Raw genomic sequence first — 25,593 nt, 5'->3', positions numbered from 1 at the left:
ATAAAACTTGACAAAACCACAATCTTTGATAAAAGAACTGTTTAAAGTAGATGTATGCATGGAAAATAAATTCTAAGACAAAAATGAACACAATTAAACAGCAATTATTATATAATATGAGTTAAATTCACAATAATCTAATTTGAGATTGTATTAATATGCTCATATCAACCATTATAAAACTATGAGATAAAGCGGAGGAAGAATCTCAGTCATTCCAAGTCATGTTATAATGAGTGTGTTAATGTGAACAATGAGCCTGAAAATAAAGTTATATTAATATCAGACATCCCAGGTTGAGCATAGTCATTCCCGGGCGAGATTGTCGCGTTGTGCGGGAGTTTTGCTATGGGAAACATTAGAAGAGCGGGTGGTAGTGAGGAGAGTGCGCGCAACGTGTGAGGAGGGATCCGGTGGTGAGGGCTGAGAAGGGTGCGCAACTTACATGAGGACCGGGAGGGAGACGCGTGATTTCCGGGAGATTATCACTTGTTTGCGGGTATCCGGGAGTCTCTATGCATTTACGGGAGACTCCTGGAACTTCCGCGAGACTTGGGATGTCTGTAACACTCAATAGTAACACTCGCAAAATACCCAGCTGATTCAGTCGTTGGCTAACGACATAAAAAAAGCACACGGCGCTCCTTTATTTCTTGTCAACAGAACGGCAGTGCGCTGCACCTTGCAGTGTTGGAACGTAAATGCGCGTTCGCTGTGATCGGCCTCTTAGGTTGTAGTCTTTAAAAACAGCACTACTTTCTTGGCATATTACACCTAGCGCTTTCTGTCTGATATTGGTGAAGTATTTTGTTGTCCATTCTTCTTTAAACACACAGCATTCAGAGTCCATTGTGTTTGCCTGACTCATTTTCAGTCATTTAGCGCTCGAGTGCATTTTAATATCCGAGAGTGTGTTCTAATTCTACTGGTTGCGCTAAGGGTACCGCGTGCAATACTGCCATCACATGGCGTTCACTTGTATTGCATCATTAATTTACTAATTCTACAACATAACTGTTACTCAGAAGCAGCATTGTAAAAACTCCCTCGCGGGCCGGATGAAAGTGTTCAGCGGGCCGCATATGGCCCGCGGGCCGTAGTTTGCCCACCTCTGGTCCAGACACTAGTCCTGTCATGTCTTGTATGTTGTGCTCTGCTCGAGTTTTCTCAGGTCGAGCATTCATTTTCTGTCTTTATGAGCGCTGTCATGGCTGCGCTTGGGCCATGCTCGCTCCCAGTTGATGCAGGTGTGAGAGGTCTGGGCACACACACACACACACACACACACACACACACACACATATATATATATATATATATATATATATATATATATATATATATATATATATATATATATATAGTTACAACCCTGTCTTCCCTTTTCTTACCTTTCGGTGGCCTCGCAGTGTGACATCACAATTAATAAGTAATTTATGGGTGGAGGATGTATATATTTGAATTTTTTGTGAAGAACTGGACTTCCTCTGATTGACCGTTATTCTCCAGAGAGGACATTTCGTTCAAACTCTTTTGTTTCGCCGTTTTGTGTTGTATTTTGTTGAGAGAATTTGAGTTGATTTCTTATTTATTTATTTCTTATTTGACAGTTTGTTATACTTTGTTATTCCCTTTAATAAATGTTTATTTAATTATATACCTTTTGGTGCATCTGATCCTTTTTATGGTGCAGTTTGGAGCGAGCTGGCCATAACAATAGATATGTGTGTTGAAAACAAAAGAAGCGATATCTCAATAAAGCTAAAATGCAGTAACCATTAACTTCAGCAGTATTTTATCCTATGGAAGTAAATGATAACAGGTTTTCAGCTTTCAGAACAGAATAAAGAAACTACTAAAGGTTTGGAATTGCTTGAGGGAGGGTAAATTGTGAGTAAATATAGATTTTTAGGAGAGCTATCCTTTTGACTAGACAGGTGATCATTGCACTGAAATGTTTTGCTGCATATTGGTTCAACTTTTGAGAAATATGTCTGTATAGATTAGCCATGTTAGCATGCATTTAAATTGATTTCTTGTGACATCTTTAGATTTTGAGCTACAATTCAAAAGATTAGACTCAATTCATTGCGCTCACTTATTTTGGATAACTTGCTGGAGTGTGACACGAGTGCTATTGACTGTACATGCTACTTGGTTTCACAGTAATAGTTTTGACTCATTCAATGTATATTTGTAAGAATGATTTGTAAGATGATCAAATAAATTTTTTGATGCTAAAAATCCTCAGAATATAAAATAAAAATGGTGTTTCATGAAGACATTTAATACATTTCTCACAGAAAATGAATCAAATACAATTTTATTAATTCAATTTTTTCAAAACCTTCAGATTCCAGTTTTTCAGCTGCATCTCTGCTAAATATCTTGAAGCATACATAGAACAGAAAGCCTATTTAATATTCAGCTTATGTGTAAATCTCAATTTAAGAAAACTGACCATCGTGACAGATTTTATTTTGTGTTCAGTGTTTTCAGAATTTAGTTGAAAGTTAAACTTAATTAGTTTAAGTTTGTCTAGTTTAAGTAATTTGTTTAGGTTTTCACTTTTTTCAGTGTAAACACTAACAAAAATACTATATTATTGTTTAATCGTCAGTATGAAATCTATGCCAGTGAAAGTGAAACTAAATTAGAATCTTGTATTTTTACAGTGCTTTGTCCTTTATGGACCCATGTGTAGATTTTTTTTAATTGATGGACAAGGGTTAAATAATTTGAACAAATTTAAATCTAATCTTTAGACAGAAATGTCCTTACCAAATCACTTGGAATTGTTTCTGCATCTGCATGTAAATTTCACACACACAATAAGGAACAACATACACATCAAGTCATTTTTCTATAGCGTTTTATTTTGTCTAATCAGCTTAACAGATGAAGAAGATAGAATAAAAGCCAGACTATCAGGTGTAGTGAACAGAACCCAGGTTAAACTGGGGCGATTAAAGGCAGAGATTTAAGACGTCAATGGACTTGAGAGCGATGAACATCTGTCGTGGAGAAGGTGCAGGTCCCAAAAGATCACCAAGTGGGTGTTCAGGCTAGCTGATAGCATCGCAATGCAGAGATTCGTCTGTCACTATTATCGTAGCAGGAATCAGTGTTTGTTTTGGACTCTCGATGACCATGATGACCATCTGTCCTGCATACAGGCTGGATCCAAGATTAAGTGAACCTCAGGAAAAAGGAGAAGACAGACTTAACATGAGCGTAGATGTCAGTCACAGTGAAATCGCTCCAGTTGTCTAAAGCATAACAATCCTTTAAACCAGTGGTTCCCAACCATGTTCCTGGAGCTAAAGCAGCACTGTGCAGTTTGCTTGTGTCCTTTGTCTCACACAATTACTTCTGACCTGTATCTGAAATTGCTGCCCTACACCATCCTTCACTGTTCCCTACATTTGTTGACTAATGAAGTCCACATAGGCCCAATCTCAATTATATTTTTTACCCCTACCCCTTTCAATTGGCTCTTAAAACAAAATGGGAATGGGAAGGGCTTCAAATTTACCCCTATGAAATGGGACAGAGCTCGTGGCGAGCTCTTCATAGGAGATCGACAATGGTGACTGCTGTATTTATTCCAGTTGCATTATTTTTTGTTATTTAAGGCAATAGAATGTTATCATAACGATCTAATGTGGCAGTAAGCTCGTAACTGTACTATGTATTCACACCGTGGCCGTATTCATCTATGTAAACAAACAAAAACAACATTAACATTATAGCAGACACTGTAAAAAGGTCATCCCCAGCCACTAGACTAATCTGACAGGGTATTCGAGTGTCATAGAGCAGTGTTTCCCAGTCCTGTTCCTGAAGGCACACCAACAGTACACATTTTCAAGCTCTCCCTAATCCAACACACCTGAATCAACTCACCAGAACATTAGAAGAGGCTCTAAAACCTGAAGTGAATGGGTAAGATAAGGGAGACATCCAAAATATGTTCTGTTGGTGTGCCTCCAGGAACAGGGTTGGGAAACACTGTCATAGAGTGACAGATGTGAGAGTATGTTGTGGGACTACTATACAGGAGTTATTATTATGGATTAAACAAGCAAATATTTTAATACATTCATAATAACGTTCGTGTTTTACGATCATGCTTAAAAAAAAGATTAAATAACTTTCTAAATTTTGCTATTTACAGTATATTACAACCACCTGCAAATGACATTTTTGGTGTAAATTATTATATAGAAAACATTTCATTGTAGGCAAGACATGATCTGTCTTCAGGTAATTGGCAAACAGTGGGCAATATTATTATGTTGTATGGTATTATTGTGCTTCAAGGATTGTCCCGATGGCCCCTATCTAGGGCTTCCACACATATTCAAACGTAGTCTTTTATTAATATTTTGAATTATAAATGAACGTGTGCACATACAGTGCTCAGCATAAATGAACACATCCCCCTTGAAAATTACATTACGTTTAGTCATTTAGCAGATACTTTTGTCCAAAGCGACCTGCAATGGAGGAGGCATTCAGTGATTCAACAAGAGGCAATACACACGTTATACAAAAAATGAATGCTGTTTTATTTTAAATTAAAATTATATTTTTATTTGAAATAATAATAATAATTATCCAGTGAATATAGACAGTGTATATTGCTGCATTTTTATTTATTTTTTACAAAACAGTCTTATTAAACAGCTGATGAGATCAGATGCTGCAAAAATAACTACAACTACCAAACAAAATCTGCTCAATGTATTATATATGTAATTTATTTAATTTTTTTGTATGGCCTGCGGCGACGCAGTGGCGCAGTAGGTAGTGCTGTCACCTCACAGCAAGAAGGTCGCTGGTTCGAGCCTCGGCTGGGTCAGTTGGCGTTTCTGTGTGGAGTTTGCATGTTCTCCCTGCAATCGCGTGGGTTTCCTCCGGGTGCTCCGGTTTCCCCCATAGTCCAAAGACATGTGGTACAGGTGAATTGGGTAGGCTAAATTGTCCATAGTGTATGTATGTGCGAATGAGTGTGTATGGGTTTCCCAGTGATGGGTTGCAGCTGGAAGGGCATCCGCTGCCTAAAACATATGCTGAATAAGTTGGCGGTTCATTCCGCTGTGGCGACCTCAGATTAATAAAGGGACTAAGCCGAAAAGAAAATGAATAAATGAATGAATGCCTGCATGATTTTTCCTGTTAATTACAATTGTGTTTTATATATTCTGTAGTAACATATTTACCATGGTGTACTTACTTTTGGCAGAGAACAAAAACGCAAAACACACTGGCAATGAACAAAAGAAATATAAGAAGCAGAGGAAAGATGAGAAACGTGAGTGATAGAGCAACCAAAGGACAGACAGAAAGGAAAAATCAAACAATGTTGTGATACTCACTTGCAGAAGATACAGTCTCCATTCAGCTTCCGTTAGGATGGGCCACACATTGTGTTTGGGACATGCTTTGCCCTTCTGGGACCTTCAGTTCTCGCTCCCATGGTCAGTTTAGCAATTTACCAAACCTACATGTCTTTAAAGTAATTAGACATGGGGAGAACATGCAAACTCCACACAGTAAGGACTTCTGGCTCAACCAAAGGTCAAACCAGGGACCTTCTTGCTGTGAGGCTACAGTGCTATTGTGCACTGAGCCACCATGCCGCCCCTCGCAAAACCAACAATACAAAACAATGAACAGTATAGATATTTCAGTGTTTTTTCAATCCTGCACCATCCCATGCCAGCCCTGCCACATCCACTCCCACACCCAAACGCTTCACATTCTACATGTATACCACACCAGATTAACTGAACTTTAGAGGCAATGTGGGATCAAGACTGAGAAACACTTAAAATATCAGTATAGAATAATAAAGAAACAAAACGATAATAATTTATGATTAGAATTAATAATAATAATAATAACAATAATAATGAAAATAATAATAATTATTATTATTATTAAAGTTGCATTAATGGTGGAAGTATTTATTATTGTTTTTATTATCAAGTATATTTATAAAAAGATTGTAAATGTACTTCAAAATAACTAATAATAATAATAATAATAATAATAATATTAGTAGAATTAAATTTTTTATTGTTTTTGTAATACAAATATAATAATATATATAAAAAAACAAATATAATTAAACATGGAAATAAAATAAGAAGTTTAGGAACAGAAAGAGTGATGTTTTTTTTTAGTTTTTTAAGAACTTCTTTATCAAATTGTAAAGCTCTGCCGAATTTAAATTTAAAATTTTGTTCAGTGTGTGCTCCAATATATAATCCAACACAAGTGCCAGATCTTGAATAAATGGGTGTTCCACTATCTCCATCTTCGCCTGCATCAGATAAGATAAATTCATTTTTAAGCATTTTCTTTTTGATATCTGAATTTGGCTGTTTAATTCTGCAGGGCTTCTCAAAAAAACGTCCAGATTTTATTGTGTAAAAAAATAAATCGTCATTCTCTCTTAACTCTCCTATTTGTAGTTCTTTGTTTTGTAATAAATCTAAATTCCCTTCTAATTCAATAAAAGCAATATCATAATTTTGGACAACTCTATTATAAGCTTTAGGTAAGGTGTTATTGCATTTAAATATTACAGAAACAAAGTCATCTGGGAAAATGACATATATACTACATTCTTTGGGATTTTTTAAAACATGTTTGGCTGTCATTATAAGATTAGAACCATAATAGAACCCTTGACCCAAGCTAATTGCATCTCGTTCCAAGACGAAAACTAATACACAGCACGCAAACCTGTGTGTTAATTTCACATTTTTATAATTTGGCATAATTTGGCCATCTTGTATAACTAAAGGACCAGATGTAGATTTTAATTTATTTAAACTCTTCAATAATATTTCATTTGAATGAAAAGTTGAGCCAAAATATGGTATGCGCAATATCTCCCCCAAATCGAAGGGCTTAAAAAAAGTGTCATTAAAAGAAGTATTTTCGCTAGCAGGAAATTTAGTTTCAAGAGTAGTTTCAGTACTCTCATTAGAGGATAAAGCATTATTATTGATATCAGTATCATTAGTAATATGAATAATAATAGTTTCATTAGTAGAACATTTTACTTCATGAGTATTTAAATCAGTGTTAAAGTCCATTTCTGTATTGTATTTAATCTGAGGAAAAAAAAGAAAAGAAAATGATGTTATTAGACTATCAAAGTGCATTGTATAGATTTATTTATAGTACCATAACCATTCATTTAATATCCAAAATCTATGTTTAAAATGACACATCAAGCTTCTGTTTTTATTCAGTCTTATAACTAGTGCTGGGCAAAAGTTAATCACAATTAATCACATCCAAAATATAAGTCTGTTTTGACATAATATATGTGTGTATTATATATATTTATTATGTACATGTTATATACAAACACATACACATAAACAAAATATACAAGACAATTTTGTTACATAGATATTTAAATGGATATATAGTTTGTATTATATACACATTTATTTTATATCTAAATTTAAATCAACATAGGCTCATTCTGAAAACGTAGCCCTATATACATAGATAGAAGTACGTCTGCATTACGTCTATAAAATGAACGATACAGGCGGTATGGTGCTGTTCCTTTTCGCTCTTACCAGCTGACTGGGGTTTGAGTACGGCAAAGAATGGTTCCAGAAAGACAAAAGCAAAAACCAAAAAAATAAATAAGCAAGTAAATAACAGGGTGAGAATGTAGTGAAATCTGAAAATGTGGTGTAAATCTGCCTGCCGTGAGGGCTTTTTTCCTGTATTGCTTTTAAAAACACTATTGGTTGAGTTTAGGGAAGGAGGAGGGTGGGTCAGTCGATTGGTCAGTCTGTTAGTCGACAGCGACCTCTGGTGGATTTACGCCAGAACAGCATGCGTGAATGGCACTCATAAGAGAAATTTGAGATCTCAAAAAGTATATGCAGCAACCTCTGGTGGATTCGCAAAAGCAAAATCTGCAAAAAAAACATACCTACTGGAACGTATTTGACTCTCTCCAGAAATGTATGTAGAGGTATGTTTTCAGAATAACCCTTGGTTGATATAAATACAACTATAATTACAAATATAAATAATATATCTAAATATATCTATCTAACGATGGAATCTGATCAATGGTCGAAGGTTAAATGCATGTAAGCCTTTTTAGCGCTTCAGAAAGAAATTTGGTCATTTATTAGAATTTATTTATATTTGTTTTCAACTCCGAATTTAATCTGACTCCAATTTTTCATTTCTGATTTTAGCTGATCACATTTTTAGTTGTGACACAATTTAGATTTTGAAATGTTCTTTGCTTCGATGTTCTTAACTGTACATTCGTTAGGGACCACCGCTTAAGAGTTCCACGCCCCGGGATTAGGTTTGTTCTCACGAGCATTATCTCGACACTGAAGTTAGTCAGAGGATGTAGGGTTAACTAATACTCAAGTAGTCTGGTTGCCTCCTGCTCACTCATACTAAAAGAGTAGTTAATTTAGTCATTTCCATACAACTTGCTAATATTATTGATTAAATGATTACAAGGTCCTCATGCTGCCATGCCACACTTCTCTGTACAATCAAATGTGCCTTGCAAATCGATAAAATTTGATCATAATGGTAGCACAGACTCTACTTAATCTACTGAATACAATGAATTCGGGAAACTCTAGAATTAATCAAAAAGGTTAACATTTATTTTCCAAATGAAAGTGTAACATGCCAATTACACAATCAAACAATAAAAGCCAATTCAGAAGTAAATGCACCACATCGATTACTCAAAGATACATCTAAGAGTATAGATGGAAGTCTAAATTATACATAGTGTTGAGCTTGAGAGCTCTTCACTGCAGGCCGGTCTGGTTACAAACTTGTGACCCTGAGACATTTAGTCCTTCTCTTTAAACACCATATGAGAACAATGAATGATTCTTTTGTCAAAGTTAACCAGTGACTTAAAGATTTACTCATCTGTTGGGATTTAATCAAAATGTATTAATGATAGTGAACAAAACCTTGTTACCAGTCACACCTGAGTATTTCTGAATACCAGAGAGAAAGGAAAGTTCAGGAAAGTAGGCAAAGTCTATCCTGGATCTGAGTTTTTTGTTATTTTATTGCAGGGAACATTTAAGTCTGAGTAAAATCCATCCCTACATATGTATGTTTATACATGTATAACAAATATACACAGTACACACACTTAAATGATGTAAAAACAAACTTTTTACTTACACGATTAACTTTTGCCCAGCACTAGTAAACACAATTTAAATCAAGTTTAAATCATAGACAGGTTATAAAAGAAGTATATTTAAAACCATACCTTTCAAAAGAGAATTGGCTTTCTTGCAAAAGTGAGGGGAACGCGAAGTGGATTTCTTGGTCATTTATAGAGGATCTGAACCAATCGTCGTTAATGGGTTGTACATGGGAGTTTCCTTTGGTGTAAAAAGAAACTTATCATTCTTTTAACGAGGTAAGGTGTGCCGCTGTACAAAAGATTACTTCAGCTTTAAAGGAAGTGTAAAGTGAAACCTGTTTGAATAGTTATGAGGAACATTTCATCATAACATGATTTATGATTTCAGATCTTTTACAGTGAGTGGTGGATAAAGTACACAAATCAAGTAAACGTCAGATACCTTAAAACGTATGGTAAATGCATGAAATATAACCGAACTGATCAGATTTAAAACTGAAGTGATAACAGATACATGACTGGTAATAACATGAGACTTTGAATTGTGTTTTGTTCTGTTCTGATGTGAGAAACTTTCACAAAGCCTCAGAAGTCAAGATGAGGATGATTTGGAAATATATCCTGTGAAATTGTGATGCAAATATTTTTCGAATCTACCAAATAGTCTTTTTAGTCTAGTCTGTTAAAAAACAACAACAAAAAAATTATTGCATGTAAAATTTTCACCTTCTAATTGGATGTTAATGCCAACCTAGGCTCATTATGGAAACGTACTCTGGTATACATTTCTGGAGAGAGGGAAATACGTCCCGGGAGCTACGTTTTTCTTTTTTGCAAACCCACCAGAGGCCGCTGTGTATGCTTTTTCAGATCTCAAATTTCTCTCGCGAGTGTCATTCACGCCTGCTCTTCTCGCATAAATCCACCAGAGGCCGCTGTCGACTGACTGAGTATTTCACCAACCAATAACCCCCCCCAATCCCCTTCCCTAAAACCAACCGATAATGTTTTCAAAAGCACAGATTGATCAGATTTTTACAGCTGTTACCAGTTTTCAAATCTTACCACGTTCTCACCCTGTTATTTACTTGTTTATTTAATTTTTTACCTTTTGTTTTCGTTTTACCTGCTTTCTGGAACCATTCTTCGCCGTCGACTTTGCTCTGCACCTCAAATCCTCCGACGTATGCCTTAGTTTTTAAGACAAAATGCAGCCATACATACCTCTGGCTACATAATTCGCTCTCTCCAGAAACATATTCGGGGCTATGTATTCACAATGAGCTTGTGTTGCTTAATGCATGTATGTCACAAATTCTCCATGATTCATCAGTGGTATTACTCTGAAATGATCAAAACATGTTATGGATTTAATGTGTAAGATAATTAGCCTTAATACTGTTACGTGCCTCCCCTATCTAGGGTCAGAGAAACACGCAACAATTTAATTTAAAGAGGAAAAATTAAAATTCACAACTTAAATATAGCCAAATTGTAAAATTAATTAGAGGCCAATTTTGATAATAGAAACTATAACAAAATAATAAAAAACTAAAGGGTAGGGCAGCCAACAATCGTCACCCTTCTCCTGTCCCAGCACTCAAACAACAACTCACACCAAATCCAATGTAAAAAAAGAGAGAAGTACATTTATTTACAGATTAATAAATAATAAATGACCTATGGTAAAAAATAGGTCAGGAGGTATAATGCCAAAACAACAAACAAAAGATCTAACTGAATGAGGAAGCCACTTTCTAAACTCTCAAAAGAATTTTAAAAAGAAAAAACAAAGATCTTACCTTGCTCCCTCTCTATCAGAAACAGGAGAAAAATAAATGTATTTAAACAAAAAGTGATATCCTCCTCTGTACAGCTCCAAAAACGTGAAACAAAACCAACAAGATAAAGTAAAAACAATGTGACTTTATAGTGAAAATTTCACAAGATTTTTTTTCATATTACAACTAGTATCGCAAGAACAAAAGCTAGTCTGGGGCAGGAGAAACAAATGAGAGCAGCCTTCACCTACTAGTAGTGATGTGACGTTGTGCGCCGAGGCTTTGAAGCATGTATCAAAAAAACGATGCATCTCGCAGTGAAGCAGTGTGCCGGAGCTTGATTCGTTTTGCCATCATCACGTGATCAGTGATGTCCGAAGCTTCACTTGCGCCTATACCCACGTGACTGCTTCGAATTTTGATTCAAAGGTTTAAACACCCCCATAGGTTAGTAAAGTGTATAGCGAGAGATTAGCCGTCGATTACATAGGTTTCTACTGTTTCAAAGCACTGCACCGGTCCCACACACCAGTAATTAAACTGAAATACAATAGTAATTTATAGTAAAAAGGTTTTGAATCATACTAAAGTGTATTAGCGTATTTATTTACAACTATCTTTAAAGAAAACCACTGCATATCGTTGTATAGTGTTTAATGGAGACCAGCTGGCGAGCGCAGCGCGAAAGCTTCATTCACATAGCTTCCTCCTTAGTGCTTTCGCCTACCATGCCGGAATCGCTGGTTCGATCCACGCTTGGAACGAGTGGGTGGATGAATGACTAGTTGGAATAAGATAAATGTAAATACTTTTGAATACCTTGGATTTTACTACAGTCATCTGTGGTGTAATGTAATATACCTTATGTGTACAGTACTGTAAAACTACAGTAATTGAGTAATTTGCTTATATTACTGTTGTTGTATTACTACATGAATGAGTTGGTCAGTTGTGAACATTTGACATTATTTCAACACAGTGCTTTCCCACACTTTAACCAGAAGAAGTCCTCATCGAGCTCTGATTTAGAAAGCTTCGAGTAACGAACCTTTTTCCAATACAATTGAGTCAAGCGCTTCACTGGTTCAGAAAGCTTCATTTCACCATCACTACCAACTAGTGTTTGGCACAATCTCTCTTTGTTCTCTACTGCCGCATGCCCCAACCACTTAATTGCCAACAGGTGAGACAAGGTAGAATGAGAGAGAGAAAACAAAAGCAACAACAAATCCCACCACAGGGTGGCAGTGTACCACATTTTAAATGCACACATTTTTCTTTTACAACCTTTATATTTAAACGTGTCAAGGAATATAAGGAACATTTATGTCATGACTTGATGGCATGACTTGATGTGGCACGTTCTCATGATGAACTTCTGTTTATGACAAAGATAACCTGGATTTAGTTTTTTCAGGTGGCCTTAGGTTACATTCTGACTGTAAAAACTAAAGTGTTGCTCAGATGGCAGGTAACTTTGTTGTGTATGTCATCAACAACAAAAAATAATACAAAACTGAACCGTTCTACAAGCACAGTGTATTGACGTTAATGGAAAGCACGTCATGATTTTGCCAAGTGTGATCCTGAATTAAACATCTATGTTGATCCTGGAACATTTTTTTTGCTCAAATGTAATCCATACCTATTCCCTACCCCTAAACCCAACCATAACTGTAAATGATTCTCAAAATCAGAGGGAAAAAATAGTTGGATAACACTCATGTACACTCAAAAAATATTTTCAATTGCTCATTCTACTTATTTAAAATGAGCTGAAACAACACAATCCTTGAGATTTCATTGGGACAACTTATTTTTTTATGTTCAATCTACATAAATTTGTTAAAAGTGTTAAGTAAACTTAATCAATTTGTGTTGGGACAACATGAATGAATTGTGTGGAACCCTGCATTTTTTTACGGTGTAGAAGTGCATAAACCTAAAGTTAAGATAACCTGTTAACGTATCCCTTAATTCTGATTGGCTGATTGTAATGTAGATTAACATACATCCTAATCCAGGAACATGTGCTACTTGGTGAAATTAGGTTGGTGTTGATTGAAATGCTCACAGACAGCTTTCAGGATGTTGTCAACATCCATTTTATTCTGTATTTGTCAGTTCTAATCACAGTTTTATCGTTTTTGCTGTGTATTTACTGGGTTACGTTGCATTAATATTTACTCCTACTGATTTCTGACTCAAATCACACTGTAAAAAATGCTGGGTTCTACAAAAAAAGTGGATTGAACATAAATTTCTTTTGCCCTTTAGGACTCTCATATCTATCATTTTGTTTTGACAAATGGGCAAGTACAAAATTAAGGCATGTCAAGGTGCTATAATCGTTTAGTGAGGAAAATGAAATTGAGAAAAAATTTGGGAGTGGGGTGAGATGTAATTCATTGTGACTTATCATGCGTACTGTAATTAAACTTTTACTACTTCATACTATTTCAGTTGTGTTTAGAACTGCGAAAAGTATTAGTGCCATTTGAAGTATGTTGCATCCTCGCAAATATCGTAATACCTGAACTCTTAGAACCTGTGATGTTTTTAGTCCTTTGATCATAGCATCTTCTAAATGTGTAACAAGAAGGTGCGGTGCTGGGGCAATGAAGGGGTAGGGGAGGGAGGAGACGCAAAGCTTGATCCCGCATACCCCTCAGTAAATGTGCAGTTGCTCTTCTGGTTTAAAACCTCATATTAAATTGATCTTTGTATAATTAGTCTCCTTTAAAGTAAGAGTAATTAATTATATGATATAAATACAGATACCAAAAATATTAGTTAATCTTTTATTTAGTTGTACATTTGTCTCAACATCTAAAAGACTTTGTCTCCACCTGGTGGAGAAGAAATGTAAGTGAAATGTTAAAATATTAACAACATGACAATTAAACACAGTTCAGAGAAATGGGATAAGAGTCTTTTTCGTTAAGATTTTGGGAAGAGTTGGATAAGTAGCTAAAATGAGAAAATACACTGTAAAAAATATTAGTTCTTTAAAATGTGAGTAAACCTGTTGCCTTAAAAGCAACAGGTTGATTTTGTTTAAAGTCAGTAAACCCATTAACTTAACTAAACTTTTATAATTATGCACATAGTTTGTTTACTTATTAAATATGACGCAATTAATTTACTCTTTTTTTATTATTTTTAAATAAAGTCAGCTAATTGGTTTTTACAGCGTACCAGTTGTTACTGAAAAATGTGAACCTGCTAAATGAAATGGTAAATTCCCATCTTAGTTATTATCCATCTAGTGAACACACAAGTTAAACTAGTGTTTGTGCTATACAGTCTTGTTTAATATGTGGTTAATAACATTTTTGTATTTGTAGTAAAAACCCTTATTAATTTTACAAGACAGTGGGCGCTCTGGACTTTTTGCGTTTGTTATGACTTTTTTTGTGACTTGTTTAACACTGTTAATCTTTCCACTTAAAAGCACTCAAACACTCTTTTTACATCACAGATTTGCACAATCATTAAGATGAAGTGAGCAGATAAGAGAAACCGTCATTCATGAACAGCCACATCCTGAGAGGAGAAGGTAATACAGGAAGCGTAAACCACACACATCATGATAACAGAGGAACTGATGACAATAAAAAAGTTGTCGAGCTGAAAGGGATGCTTCAAGAAAGCAGAGCGGAAGGGTTCAGATTACAGGGTACAATTCAGCAATATTGATACCTATATTACATTACTATAGACTATTTCTCTCTCAGTTGTGTGAAATAACATGACAATGACACAAGATCCTGCTGTAATATACTATTTTTCAGATCATTTTAGTTCAAGAAAGACAACTTGTATGCAATTGGAAACATTACATTTGAGGTCTGACCTTTTAGAATATATCTGCATATTAAGACCACTTTATGAAGATCATATTAAAGTGCACTTTTTTATGTTATTGAATGGTGTTTTAATGTTATAATGATTTGTGTACAATAATTTTTAAAGGGCGCATAGTTTACCTCTTTTTTATGATTTAATAATAATATTATGGCTCTTCTGAGTGTGCCAGTTTAGGTTCAGTTTAAAACACAATTCAGATTTTTTTATTATAATGTGTTAAAAAGTGTCATGTTGGGGGCGTGTCCATAGTTCGCTTATTTATGGGTGTGTTGTCTCACATGTAAATTAGTTTCGGCTTCCCGGCAACGTAACAAGGGGGCGGGGCCATGAGATCACCCGCTCTGCGTTTGCAACAGTCTGACAGGCAGACGGAGAAGGAGTGAGAGCATCACTATTCAGTCGTACATGGACGACTCTGACACAGACCAAGCAGAGAGTACAAAATCATTTGTGTCTTTGTACAGTTTTACAGCCAACTGTGTGCTAGTTTCAAGTGCCGAGCTTGTACACAGAAACTAATAACCACGTACACTGAATTAACTTTGACTGAGGCACCGGATGCGTCGCTCGAAGCCGCGACACGGCACACCAGACACTCTCTGTGGCGCACCAGAAACATGAAGTGTCCCGAATCGTCGCGCCACACATTTTTGAATTCTAAACATAGGTTTCTGCAGCGGTCCACGGCGTCCAGCCGTCGACTTAAGTGTACCCTGATAGAAACCGATGTTTAGAATTCTAAAACGCATGCTAGTTAAGATCACAGGGAGCTTCTGGGATCGCGAGAAATGCAAACGGCTAAAGTATAAGGTAGACTCGATGAGAAGTACACATGTTTGCAAACTTACCTAAAGATACAACCAATAATTCAGATTAGAGCGATAATGTGGAGAATATTGCTCTTGTTTGAGCCCAATGAGCCTTGCATCTAAAAATAGAGCTAGGGTGTTTCTTTAGTGATATCGCTTCGACTCACGCTGAAAATGGCGGACGTGAATTAACAAACTGAGGATATGATGACGCGCCTGTCAATCAATATTGGTGGGCGGGGGGACCGCTCTCCTACGTCAGGTAGTGGTTGATTTGAAAACTGCTCTAATTGGTCCACCGTTTTTTATGTTGTTAAATTGAAAAAAAAAAAAGCACTGGGTGTGCTTATATCAGCCCAATATGACAGTCTATACACCATACATGCACATATGTCTGTCCAAACAGCTTGAAAAGTAGATTTTTCACCATAGGTGCCCTTTAAAGGAATATAATCTGCCTTTTGATGGATGTATTGCATGAGACCTACTTTACCTTTGTTTACAAGTGGTTCTAATTAGATTTGCATTGTAACCCTTAAATACAAGTTAGCACGTTTTTTATTTTATTTTTTAAAGTTTTAAGCTCCTATAAATCAGCAAATACAGATTTACAGATTTATTTAAAATATAAATTACTTAATTTTTTTTACACAAAATTCTGTGCAGAAATTGAAAAACATTTGCGGATTCTGTCAGCGCTTGCCTATCGGTCATTGAAATAGATTGAGATCCATGAGGCATGAAACATAATCATCGGCTCTAACTCATTTTTGCATTATGAAATCTGTCCTTATTGAGTGTACACTTCACCAAAACCATGATACAAAAAGCTGCAGTTTCTTTTTTTGAAGGAAGCATAAACTTTTTTATAAAAGAAATGTATACAGTGGGTATATTTATTTATTTACAGAGTATACAGTAGTTGAAAATAGTGGATCAAAAAGTTTTTTTTTTTTTTTTTTTTTAATTATCCTAAGACAAGAATGGGTGTTGTTCAATAGATTGAGGACAGCTTTGATTAAACATTTGAATCCACTTTAAATGACTACTGTATTTATGTAAACTAGAGTATATTAATGTAGAATATATTCAAATCAAATAATGTCTCATTTGCATATTTAAAGCAGATTTTTAGAAACCTAATTTCTAATGCAGTCAATATAATATAATATAATATAATATAATATAATTTTTTTTTTGCTCTTCATCTGTAGCATCTTGATATTAAAACCTAAATATTGCAAAATGAACACAAAGACTTTGCAGTTCATCATTTATTCAGTTTTCTTTTGAAGTGAATGAACATTTTTATGTTATTCAAGGAGAGATTATCAGTTTTGTCACTTGACCCAAACGTCAGGATTGTTGATGGTTGTGTTTTTCAGCATGACGCTGAGAGATGGAGTCACAAGATGGTGTCATGATCCTGGAAAAAAGAGAGAACGATACAGATTTATTTGGATGAAATAAATAAAATTGAAAAACACTCTAAGCAAGGCTCAACAAAATTCAATCAATTACTACACCATTCAAACAACTTCACATGTTTTTTGGATGTCACCTCTTTTTATTTTGTAGTTTAGTCTCGTCTTCCTGTTCTTGCTTTGTTTCCTACCTTGTGGTCCTTTTTTCATTTGTCATGTTCATTGGGCCAAGTTATATGGCACACATTTATTCGACATAGCCTCATTTTGAAAACGTAGCCCTATATACATTTCTAGAGATCGCGAATTGTGTAGCCAGAAGTACGTATGGCTGCATTTCGTCTTTAAAATGAACGATGCGGGACAGTATGACGCTGTTCTTCTGTTCAGCTGACCATTTACCTCTGTATAGACTGCTTTCCTGCTGTTATCAGTTCATCCAGTTAGCTCACCATGTACGTTGGCAGACTTGCGATGCAGAGAGGAGATGACCACGGCGATGGGGTATGAGTTCGGCAAAGAACGGTTCCAGAAAGTGGGTAAAACACAAAAAAACGTAAAAAGTAAATAACAGGGTGAGAATGTGGTAAAATCTGAAAATGTGGTAAAATCAGCTGAGGGCTTTTCTTTTTCTGGATTGCTTTTGAAAGCACTGTAGGTTGGGTTTAAAGAATTGAGTGGGTGGGTCAATAGCAGCATTTCCACTATCGCGCCTAAAGCGAGCGTGCCAGGGCGATCCAGGGCCGTTGTCACTTCCGGAGCCTGATCTGGCCAAAGCGGGGCTTCCTCAGAGCCAGCCGAAGGCCGTTTTTGGCCCGCAGAATACCTTGGGCCAAAGAGAGCCAGCTTGGGGCTTCGAGGCAGAGTGGAAAGAGAGGCGGAGTTTGCCCGAGTCTAATAAAGATGGCACATGCGCCAACATAAATAAATAAATAAGGGAAAAAACATATTGCTGGTCAGTTTAAGATAGGCTATTCCATAAAACACCTTATAGGCTATGGGTCTTTTTGCTTATGATCGCCTTTATGTTTCCCTTTTAAATGTAAGGGTGTTGCTTAAAGTAATAAAGTAGTTGTAATTTAATTCAATGATATTTCTTTGCAGCATCCTCCTTGATGTTTCAATTACACATAATAATCTTTACACCATATTAAAGACACCGCAGACAGTAAAGGTTGTCGAGAGTTTTTGTCAAGTTTAAAAGGTGTGTTTATGCATGAAACATGCACATTTAAATGCACGTATGTGTGAGAGACCGGGTGAAAGAGCGCTCTATTCACAGCTCTGTTGATGCCGCGAGCGGCTGGGTTTCTTTCTTTCTTTCTTTCTTTTGGAGATAATCTAAAATATGAATACAACAGAAAGACATGAAACTTCACAAACTACGTGTCCACTTCTGTAGGCTCAACACAATGGTGTCATATCTAGATAAAATAGCCTAAGCTATTGAAATCATTTAAAGAATTACAAATACCTGATATAATAAAATCACATTATATGAATAAACCAATATAAAACAAATGAAAGCTATAGCAATTTAGGTATATACAATACCAATAAACTAAACCCTTTTAAAACCTAAACCTCCTAGGACATATTTCGCGCTCTCCAGAAATATATATAGGGGTACGTTTTCAGAATGAGCCTGGGTTGAAATTATTAGTATGCAAATATCTTTAAATATGAAATATGCTGCCTGAACCGGAAGCTAAAACAATGCAAAAAGCACGATCGATGTGATGAAAGCCTTATTATTTTTCCATGGTGGGCATCTGCTAAACTGGCCATTTAGAGACTAGCTTCCAATATTCCTTTCAATTTTACAGATGTCTCGCTAAAATATCTACAAACTGATCAGGTAAAAAACTACAAAATAAGATCTGAAAACATGCTGATATACATGTTGACATTTCTGGTCACCCTCCAAAGAACCAGTAGCCGCATTTCCACTATCGGGCCAGTGCGAGCCAGGGCTTTAATCGGGCCAGGGCGGGCCAATAGCCCGGGAGGTTGAGAAATGAGGCCGAAATCATGTCGCGTTTCCACTGTCGGGCTAGTTGCTCGCAGCGCGTCACGCAAACACCACCCCCAGAACGTCCCCCGAATCAAACGTCACACAACCCGTCACACAACCCGCCCACTTCAGCGGGAATAAAAAACTCAAATTATAACCACAAACACAACCTGGCATCACTACGAGAGCTGGAAGATGGAGAACACCGAAGCGATTGCTTTTTTACTGTTTGTGGTCTGTTGGTGTAAGGCCAGACAGCGATCCCTGGATAGGACATTCGAGTTCGGCGGCATTTATTTTTTCTTCTTCTTAGTGAGTTGATCAAGCGCGATAGCAAAACAAATGTAAGGGAAGAAAGCATCTTGTCTCCTCTTTACCTGACAGGAAAACTCCGCCTTTGTACGTAACCCCGCCCCGAAGCCCCAGTTGGCCCTCATTGGCCCAAGGTATTCGGCGGGCCGAAAAAGACCGGACGCTGGCACCAAGGAAGCCCCGCTTTGGCCCGATTACGCCCCGGAAGTGATAGTGGAAACGCGACTGGCCTTGGCTCGCCCTGGCTCGCTCGCTTTAGGCGCGATAGTGGAAACGCGGCTATTGAATTTTTGGAAATTTTGAAACAGTTATGCTGCAACAGCTGCAATTTGATATGCAATCCAAACCACTGATTCAAAACAGCAGATTTAAAAGCAGCCGTCACTTTTTCATTTTGTATTCGCTCATTTAAATCAGTTTATTTACCTGCACCAGGTTTCTTTAAACTTGCCTTGAGTGGACCTTATTATGTTTTAATGTGTTTAGTAGAACAAATACAACTTTAAAATAACATATTTAATTGCCAATATTTGGTTGAAATACTTACTATTATTTTAGTCAAACACAGTCTCTCTCCTGGCAGCTTGCTTTACTTGTGAAAGTGTCGAATTGTTGCTTTGCTTGCTTGTTACAGCAGGTACAGTATTGAGTTTAGTTTAACGAAGAGAGATCATCTGCTTGAAACTTGATCCAAAAGTGATGTATGGAGGTCAGTCTGGTTGTCTAGCAGGAGAAAGACAAACAGATTAACTTGGAAACAGATCTCATACACTACGGTTAATGGTTTGTTGATGTGACAAACATGAATATAATTAGTATTGCCATCATTTAAAATGCAGGAAACATTTCTTCTTCCTCAATGGACCTCTTGTTATAAAAACTGCTGTGCTATTGCTCTTTTGAGCCAAATCTCAAAACTGCCCTGTGTTGCTATGGTCTCAAGCATTATTAAAAAAATTAAAACTCTTTTAAATGAAAAAGAAATCGTTAAAGGGCACCTAGGTTAGCCCTTTTTTCAGATTTAATATAAGTCTTTTGTGTCTCCAGAAAGTATGTGTAAAGTTTCAGCTCAAAACACCCATCAGATTTTTTATTATACCTTTTATTAAATTGATTGATGAACCTAGTGAACTGAACAGACCTTTTATACCCGGTTGCTTTGCGCTCGTCCTCTCTTGCTGATATGATTATACACGTGACTACCGGGACATGTTAATACGTGCAGCTGTCAATCAGTTCGGTGGGCGGGGGGACCACACTCCTACTTAAAGTTGCGGTCGATCTGAAAACCGCTCCAATTGGTCCACCGTTTTTTATGTTGATAAATTGAAAAAAAAAGGACTGGGTGTGTTTTTATCAGCCCAATATGACGGTCTATACACCATACATGCACATATGTCTGTCCAAACAGCTTGAAAAGTAGATTTTTCACCATAGGTGCCCTTTAAATCATTAGTAAATACATCAGGCCTAATTTTATATGTGGTTATTGTGGTAAATGGCAATCCATTTTTTCATCCATATATTTCTAAAAACATTGGAATTGATAGATTGTGTCACTAAATACCATTTCCTTATGGTGTGACACCATGGGCTCTATTTTAATGATCTTGGCACAAAGTCTAAAGCGCATGACGCAAAAGTATTAAGGTTGTGTCTGAATCCACTTTTGCTATCTTAAGGATGGAAAAGGTGTTGTACGCACTCTACTGAAATCATCCATTAGCCTACATATTTAATTTAGTTTGTTAAGCAAAAAGATTCGTTTAAAAACTGTTTCTAAATTCAGTTCTAATTTCCAGCAAATGAATCAATAAACGATAATACCGAAGTGTTAATGTGCAAGTTAAACTAGTGTTTGTGCTATACAGTCTTGTTTAATATGTGGTTAATAACATTTTTGTATTTGTAGTAAAAACCCTTATTAATTTTACAAGACAGTGGGCGCTCAGGACTTTTTGCATTTGTTATGACTTTTTTTTTGTGACTTGTTTAACACTGTTAATCTTTCCACTTAAAAGCATTCAAACACTTTTTTTTACATCACAGATTTGCACAATCATTAAGATAAAGTGAGCAGATGAGAGAAACCGTCATTCATGAACAGCCACATCCTGAGAGGAGAAGGTAATAATGTTTACTGCAGTTACAGAAAGAGGAAACCACACACAACATGATAACAAAGGAACTGATGACAATAAAAGAAGTTGTCGAACTGAAAGGGATGCTTCAAAAAAGCAAAGCAGAAGGGTTCAGATTACCGGCTGCAATTAAGCAATATTGATACCTTTATTACATTATTATAGACTATTTCTCTCTCAGTTGTATGAATGAGTAGCATACAAATAACATGACTGTGACACAAGATACTGCTGTAATATACTATTTTTTCAGAATAGAATAGAATATCTTTTATTGTCACTGTACACGTGTACAATGTATATTATATACATGTGTGATGAGATTAAGGGCCCTATCATACATCCGTTTTGTAGCTATGTTCAGACCAGCGAAACCCTAATTTTCACGTTTTGTGCCACGTTTAAATAGCAAGTCCATTTGCGCTACTTTGTGGACTCATGGGTGTTCTGGTCTAAAAAGGAGGCGTGTTAAGGTGCATTGGTGGCGTGTTGCTATGTTGAAGAACTGAAATAGACTGCACCATTGGCCAACTAAAAGCAGGTCTAAAGTCCAGCGCAGAGCACATTAGTTATGCGCCTATGGGGGTTCAAACACTTACAGATTGCTTAATACACACAGGATGTCCAGCAATACACAAATATCTTTACATATGAAACAAAATAAAGGATTAAATAGTTACAAAAATTATTATTTTCTATATAAATATAAAAACCACTGCCTTCATGCCTCCATCTCAGGGGGGGTTTCAGTTTATTCATGACAGTTTGCATGTGTATAAAGCTGTTATAATTATTAGCAGTATTATTTATTATATGCATATTTATAATTGTTTTAATAAGAACAAGTTTAGATTTGTCCACCTGACGGGTTTTGGAGACATAAATGAGGCATAAGAATAGGACGTGTGTTTGGATATAACTCAGTTTTTGACCACACTTCGTTATTATTGTTCATTTATTCATTTGCTGAAAATTAAAACTGAATTTAGAAATAGTTTTGAAACAAATCTTTGCGCTTAATGGATGTCTTCAGTGGAGTGCGTCCAACACCATTTCCTTATCCACGAAAGTAAATGAGCAAACAGTAAAGTAAAGAGAAAGTAAAGAGGCCGAATGGAGGAGGCCATTCTTTATCCTCGCGCCGCAGATGCTCTGTTTAACTGTTTTCTAAATAGTGAAGTGCTCAGTTTTTCCACTTACAAAGTCCGCCATGTAAATAGTGAATATTCCATGGCGTGATGCAACTGACTCTTAAAGAGATGAGACTCTGATTGGTTTAACGCCCGTTATGCTTAAAACACACATTACGAGAATAAGCACAACCCTGTTAAACTATGCGCTTTTAGTCCTTAAAATAGCAGAAGTGAATTTAAGCATGCCCTTAATGCTTTCGCGCCATGCGCTTTAGACTTTGAGCCTAGATCGTTGAACTAGAGCCTAACCTCTATCTATCCTTGTGCTAGATCATTTTTGCTGTTTTAGGGCAATAGCATACATTCTTTCATCCATTTTCTTTTCAGCTTAGTCCCTTTATTAATCAGGGGTCGCCACAGCGGAATAAACCGCCAACTTATCCAGCACATGTTCTACGCAGCGGATGCCCTTCCAGCCACAACCCTTCACTGGGAAACATCCACACACGCCCATTACACACATACACTACAGACAGTTTAGGGGTAGCGCTGTCGCCTCACAGCAAGAAGGTCGCTAGTTTAAGCCTCGGCTGGGTCAGTTGGCATTTCTGTGTGGAATTTGCATGTTCTCCTCGTGTTGGCGTGGGTATCTTCCAGGTGCCCTGGTTTCCCCCACAGTCCAAAGACATGCGCTATAGGTGAATTGGGCAAGCTAAATTGTTCGTAGTGTATGTGTGTGAATGCAAGAATGTATGGGTGTTTCCTAGTCATGGGTTGCAGCTGGAAGGGCATCCGCTGCATAAAACGCATGCTGGATAAGTTGGCGGTTCATACCGCTGTGGCGACCCCAAATTAGTAAAGGGACTATGGCAAAAAGAAAATAAAAGAATGTATTAACTCATTTCAAAATTTATTTTCACTGAGAACAGAAATAGGTACATTCAGGACAAAGAAAGTTTTCATTGAAACAGCATCGCAGCGCCATGGAAGAAATCATAAATATATATATTCTTTGTTAACAGACTTTCATTTAGATTACAGGACTTTTTTTAAAGTTAAACTTTTAATATTTGTTACGTTTTTAAAGCAAAAATATAGCATTTTATATAATCGTAAGGATGTGTTCTCTGCTCAGCCATAGAAAAGACTAGATTTTATTGATTCTAATAAAAAGAAACATCAGTGGCTTTGTATAAACGAGAGATGCCCAAACTAGAGCCTGCGGGCCAAAGTTGACCCATGGTAACCTTTGATTTGGCCGACCATCCCATCAAGAGAGGGAGAATGATAGGGATGGTTTAGAGATTGTCAGTTCAAAATTAATGCAACTGTTTGTTTTATTGTTAAAAGCTAACTGAAATGATATGTTTCAATTAAATGGGGTAAATTAATCAGATTTTGTTTGAATGTATATACTGTCACTCGACAATGCCGACTTTGGTGTCAAAGGCAGATTCTGCTTGACTAGTGTATTCAGCATTAAACTCTATTGCGGTATTAATGTGATTGTTCATGTTTTTATTGTCAGATAGCTCTCTGCAACTCTTACATGGTTGCCCACTGAAGCTAAGCAGGGCTGCGCCCGGTCAGTACCTGGATGGGAGACCACATGGGAAAGCTAGGTTGCTGCCGGAAGTGGTGTTAGTGAGGCCAGCAGGGGGCGCTCAACCTGCGGTCTGTGTGGGTCCTAATGCCCCAGTATAGTGAAGGGGACTCCGTGATCGCCGTCTTTCATATGAGACCTTAAACTGAGGTCCTGACTCTCTGTGGTCGTTAAAAATCCCAGGATGTCTTTTGAAAAAGAGTAAGGGTTTAATCCCGGCATCCTGGCCAAATTTACCCACTGGCCTTTGTCCATCATGGCCTCCTAACCATCCCCATATCAGAATTGTTTTCATCACTCCACCAATCAGCTAGTGTGTGGTGTGCGGTCTGGCACAATATGGCTGCCATTGCGCCATCCTGCGCAGTGGTGGTGGATGAGGAGATTCCCCCCATTGTGTAAAGCGCTTTGATTGTCTAGAAAAGCGCTATATAATTTTAAGGAATTATTATTATTATTATTATTATTATTATTATTAATATTATTATCATTGTATTAAGTTATCATTCAAAAACATATGCTGCATTAGATAATACAATTTAAAGTTATGTTTTCTATTTATATTGAAATATTATGAAAAAAATAGGAAAGGACCCATGGCAACTTTAATGTGATATAGTTTGGTATATTTACCCTCGGCCCACAGCTCTCAATAATGTATGGTTTTTGGCCCTTCATACGAAAACGTTTGGCCACCCCATAATTTAAAGTCCCATGAAGTTAAAATACGTTTTTTGAGATGTTAGTATCAATATTGTTAGTTTTTAGGATATTTATAAGCTAGTGCACACCAAAAAATGTGCTTTTAGGAGATATAAAGCTGATATGAACATGTAAAGCATGCAGTTTGTCACTTCCGCCTAAATGGATCAATGGTTTTATTCATATCACCTCATACTTTGTAACTACCTCATAGTTTCTCATCAATTGTGACCACTCAAAAATTCTCTAGTATCTGACATGCCCCACCCACTTCAAGACGATTCTCATTTGAGAACCACTCTCACTGGCAGAGCGGTGATAAAACAAATCACTATTGGCTGTTGTTTAAAAAGGGGAGGGGCTACACTATGACCCGCATTATCTTCATATTCCGCTTGACTTTACGGCAAACATCATATAAAAATACACATTTCAAAGCACTTCACAGGACCTTTAAAGAGTTAAATGCTGTATTTATGCTGTATTTTGAGGAAGTCTTTGTCCTCTATGGACTTACAGCTTTAGTGCACAATGATTAAATAATTTGATTAAATTTCCTTACCAAATCTGGTCGGTTTTTTCTAAACCATATGCAGATTCACACACTCCAGACC

At 36.6% G+C, this 25,593-nt stretch overlaps 1 protein-coding gene and 1 long non-coding RNA gene across 2 annotated transcripts in view; both read right to left on the bottom strand.

The window, feature by feature from the left end:
- Window positions 1–2,855: 2,855 nt before the first annotated feature.
- On the bottom strand, window positions 2,856–7,116 carry LOC130247817 (uncharacterized). The gene is made up of 2 exons (XM_056481281.1): window positions 5,382–7,116; window positions 2,856–3,199 (listed from the first exon to the last, which is right to left on the bottom strand). Exon 1 carries the CDS (start codon window positions 7,110–7,112, stop codon window positions 5,991–5,993), a length of 1,122 nt encoding a protein of 373 aa, XP_056337256.1. The 5' UTR covers window positions 7,113–7,116; the 3' UTR covers window positions 2,856–3,199; window positions 5,382–5,990.
- Window positions 7,117–16,909: 9,793 nt separating this feature from the next.
- The window catches only part of LOC130247992 (uncharacterized), a 9,023-nt gene continuing 339 nt past the window's right edge, over window positions 16,910–25,593 (bottom strand). Inside the window, exons 2-4 of the long non-coding RNA XR_008839583.1 lie at window positions 25,542–25,593; window positions 19,948–20,123; window positions 16,910–17,076 (exon numbers count right to left, since the gene is read on the bottom strand). The exon at window positions 25,542–25,593 is cut by the window's right edge and continues 12 nt beyond it. This is a non-coding gene — a long non-coding RNA (uncharacterized LOC130247992). The remainder of the gene's footprint in view (window positions 17,077–19,947; window positions 20,124–25,541) is intronic.

Source organism: Danio aesculapii, chromosome 20 (genome assembly GCF_903798145.1).
Source record: "Danio aesculapii chromosome 20, fDanAes4.1, whole genome shotgun sequence".
In the NCBI taxonomy this organism is placed as follows: domain Eukaryota; kingdom Metazoa; phylum Chordata; class Actinopteri; order Cypriniformes; family Danionidae; genus Danio; species Danio aesculapii.
This window is presented reverse-complemented; position numbering and strand designations above follow the sequence as displayed.

Bases quoted from the DNA above. Each gene is read 5' to 3' on its own strand.
- LOC130247817 (XM_056481281.1), bottom strand. From the start codon at position 7,112: ATGGACTTTAACACTGATTTAAATACTCATGAAGTAAAATGTTCTACT.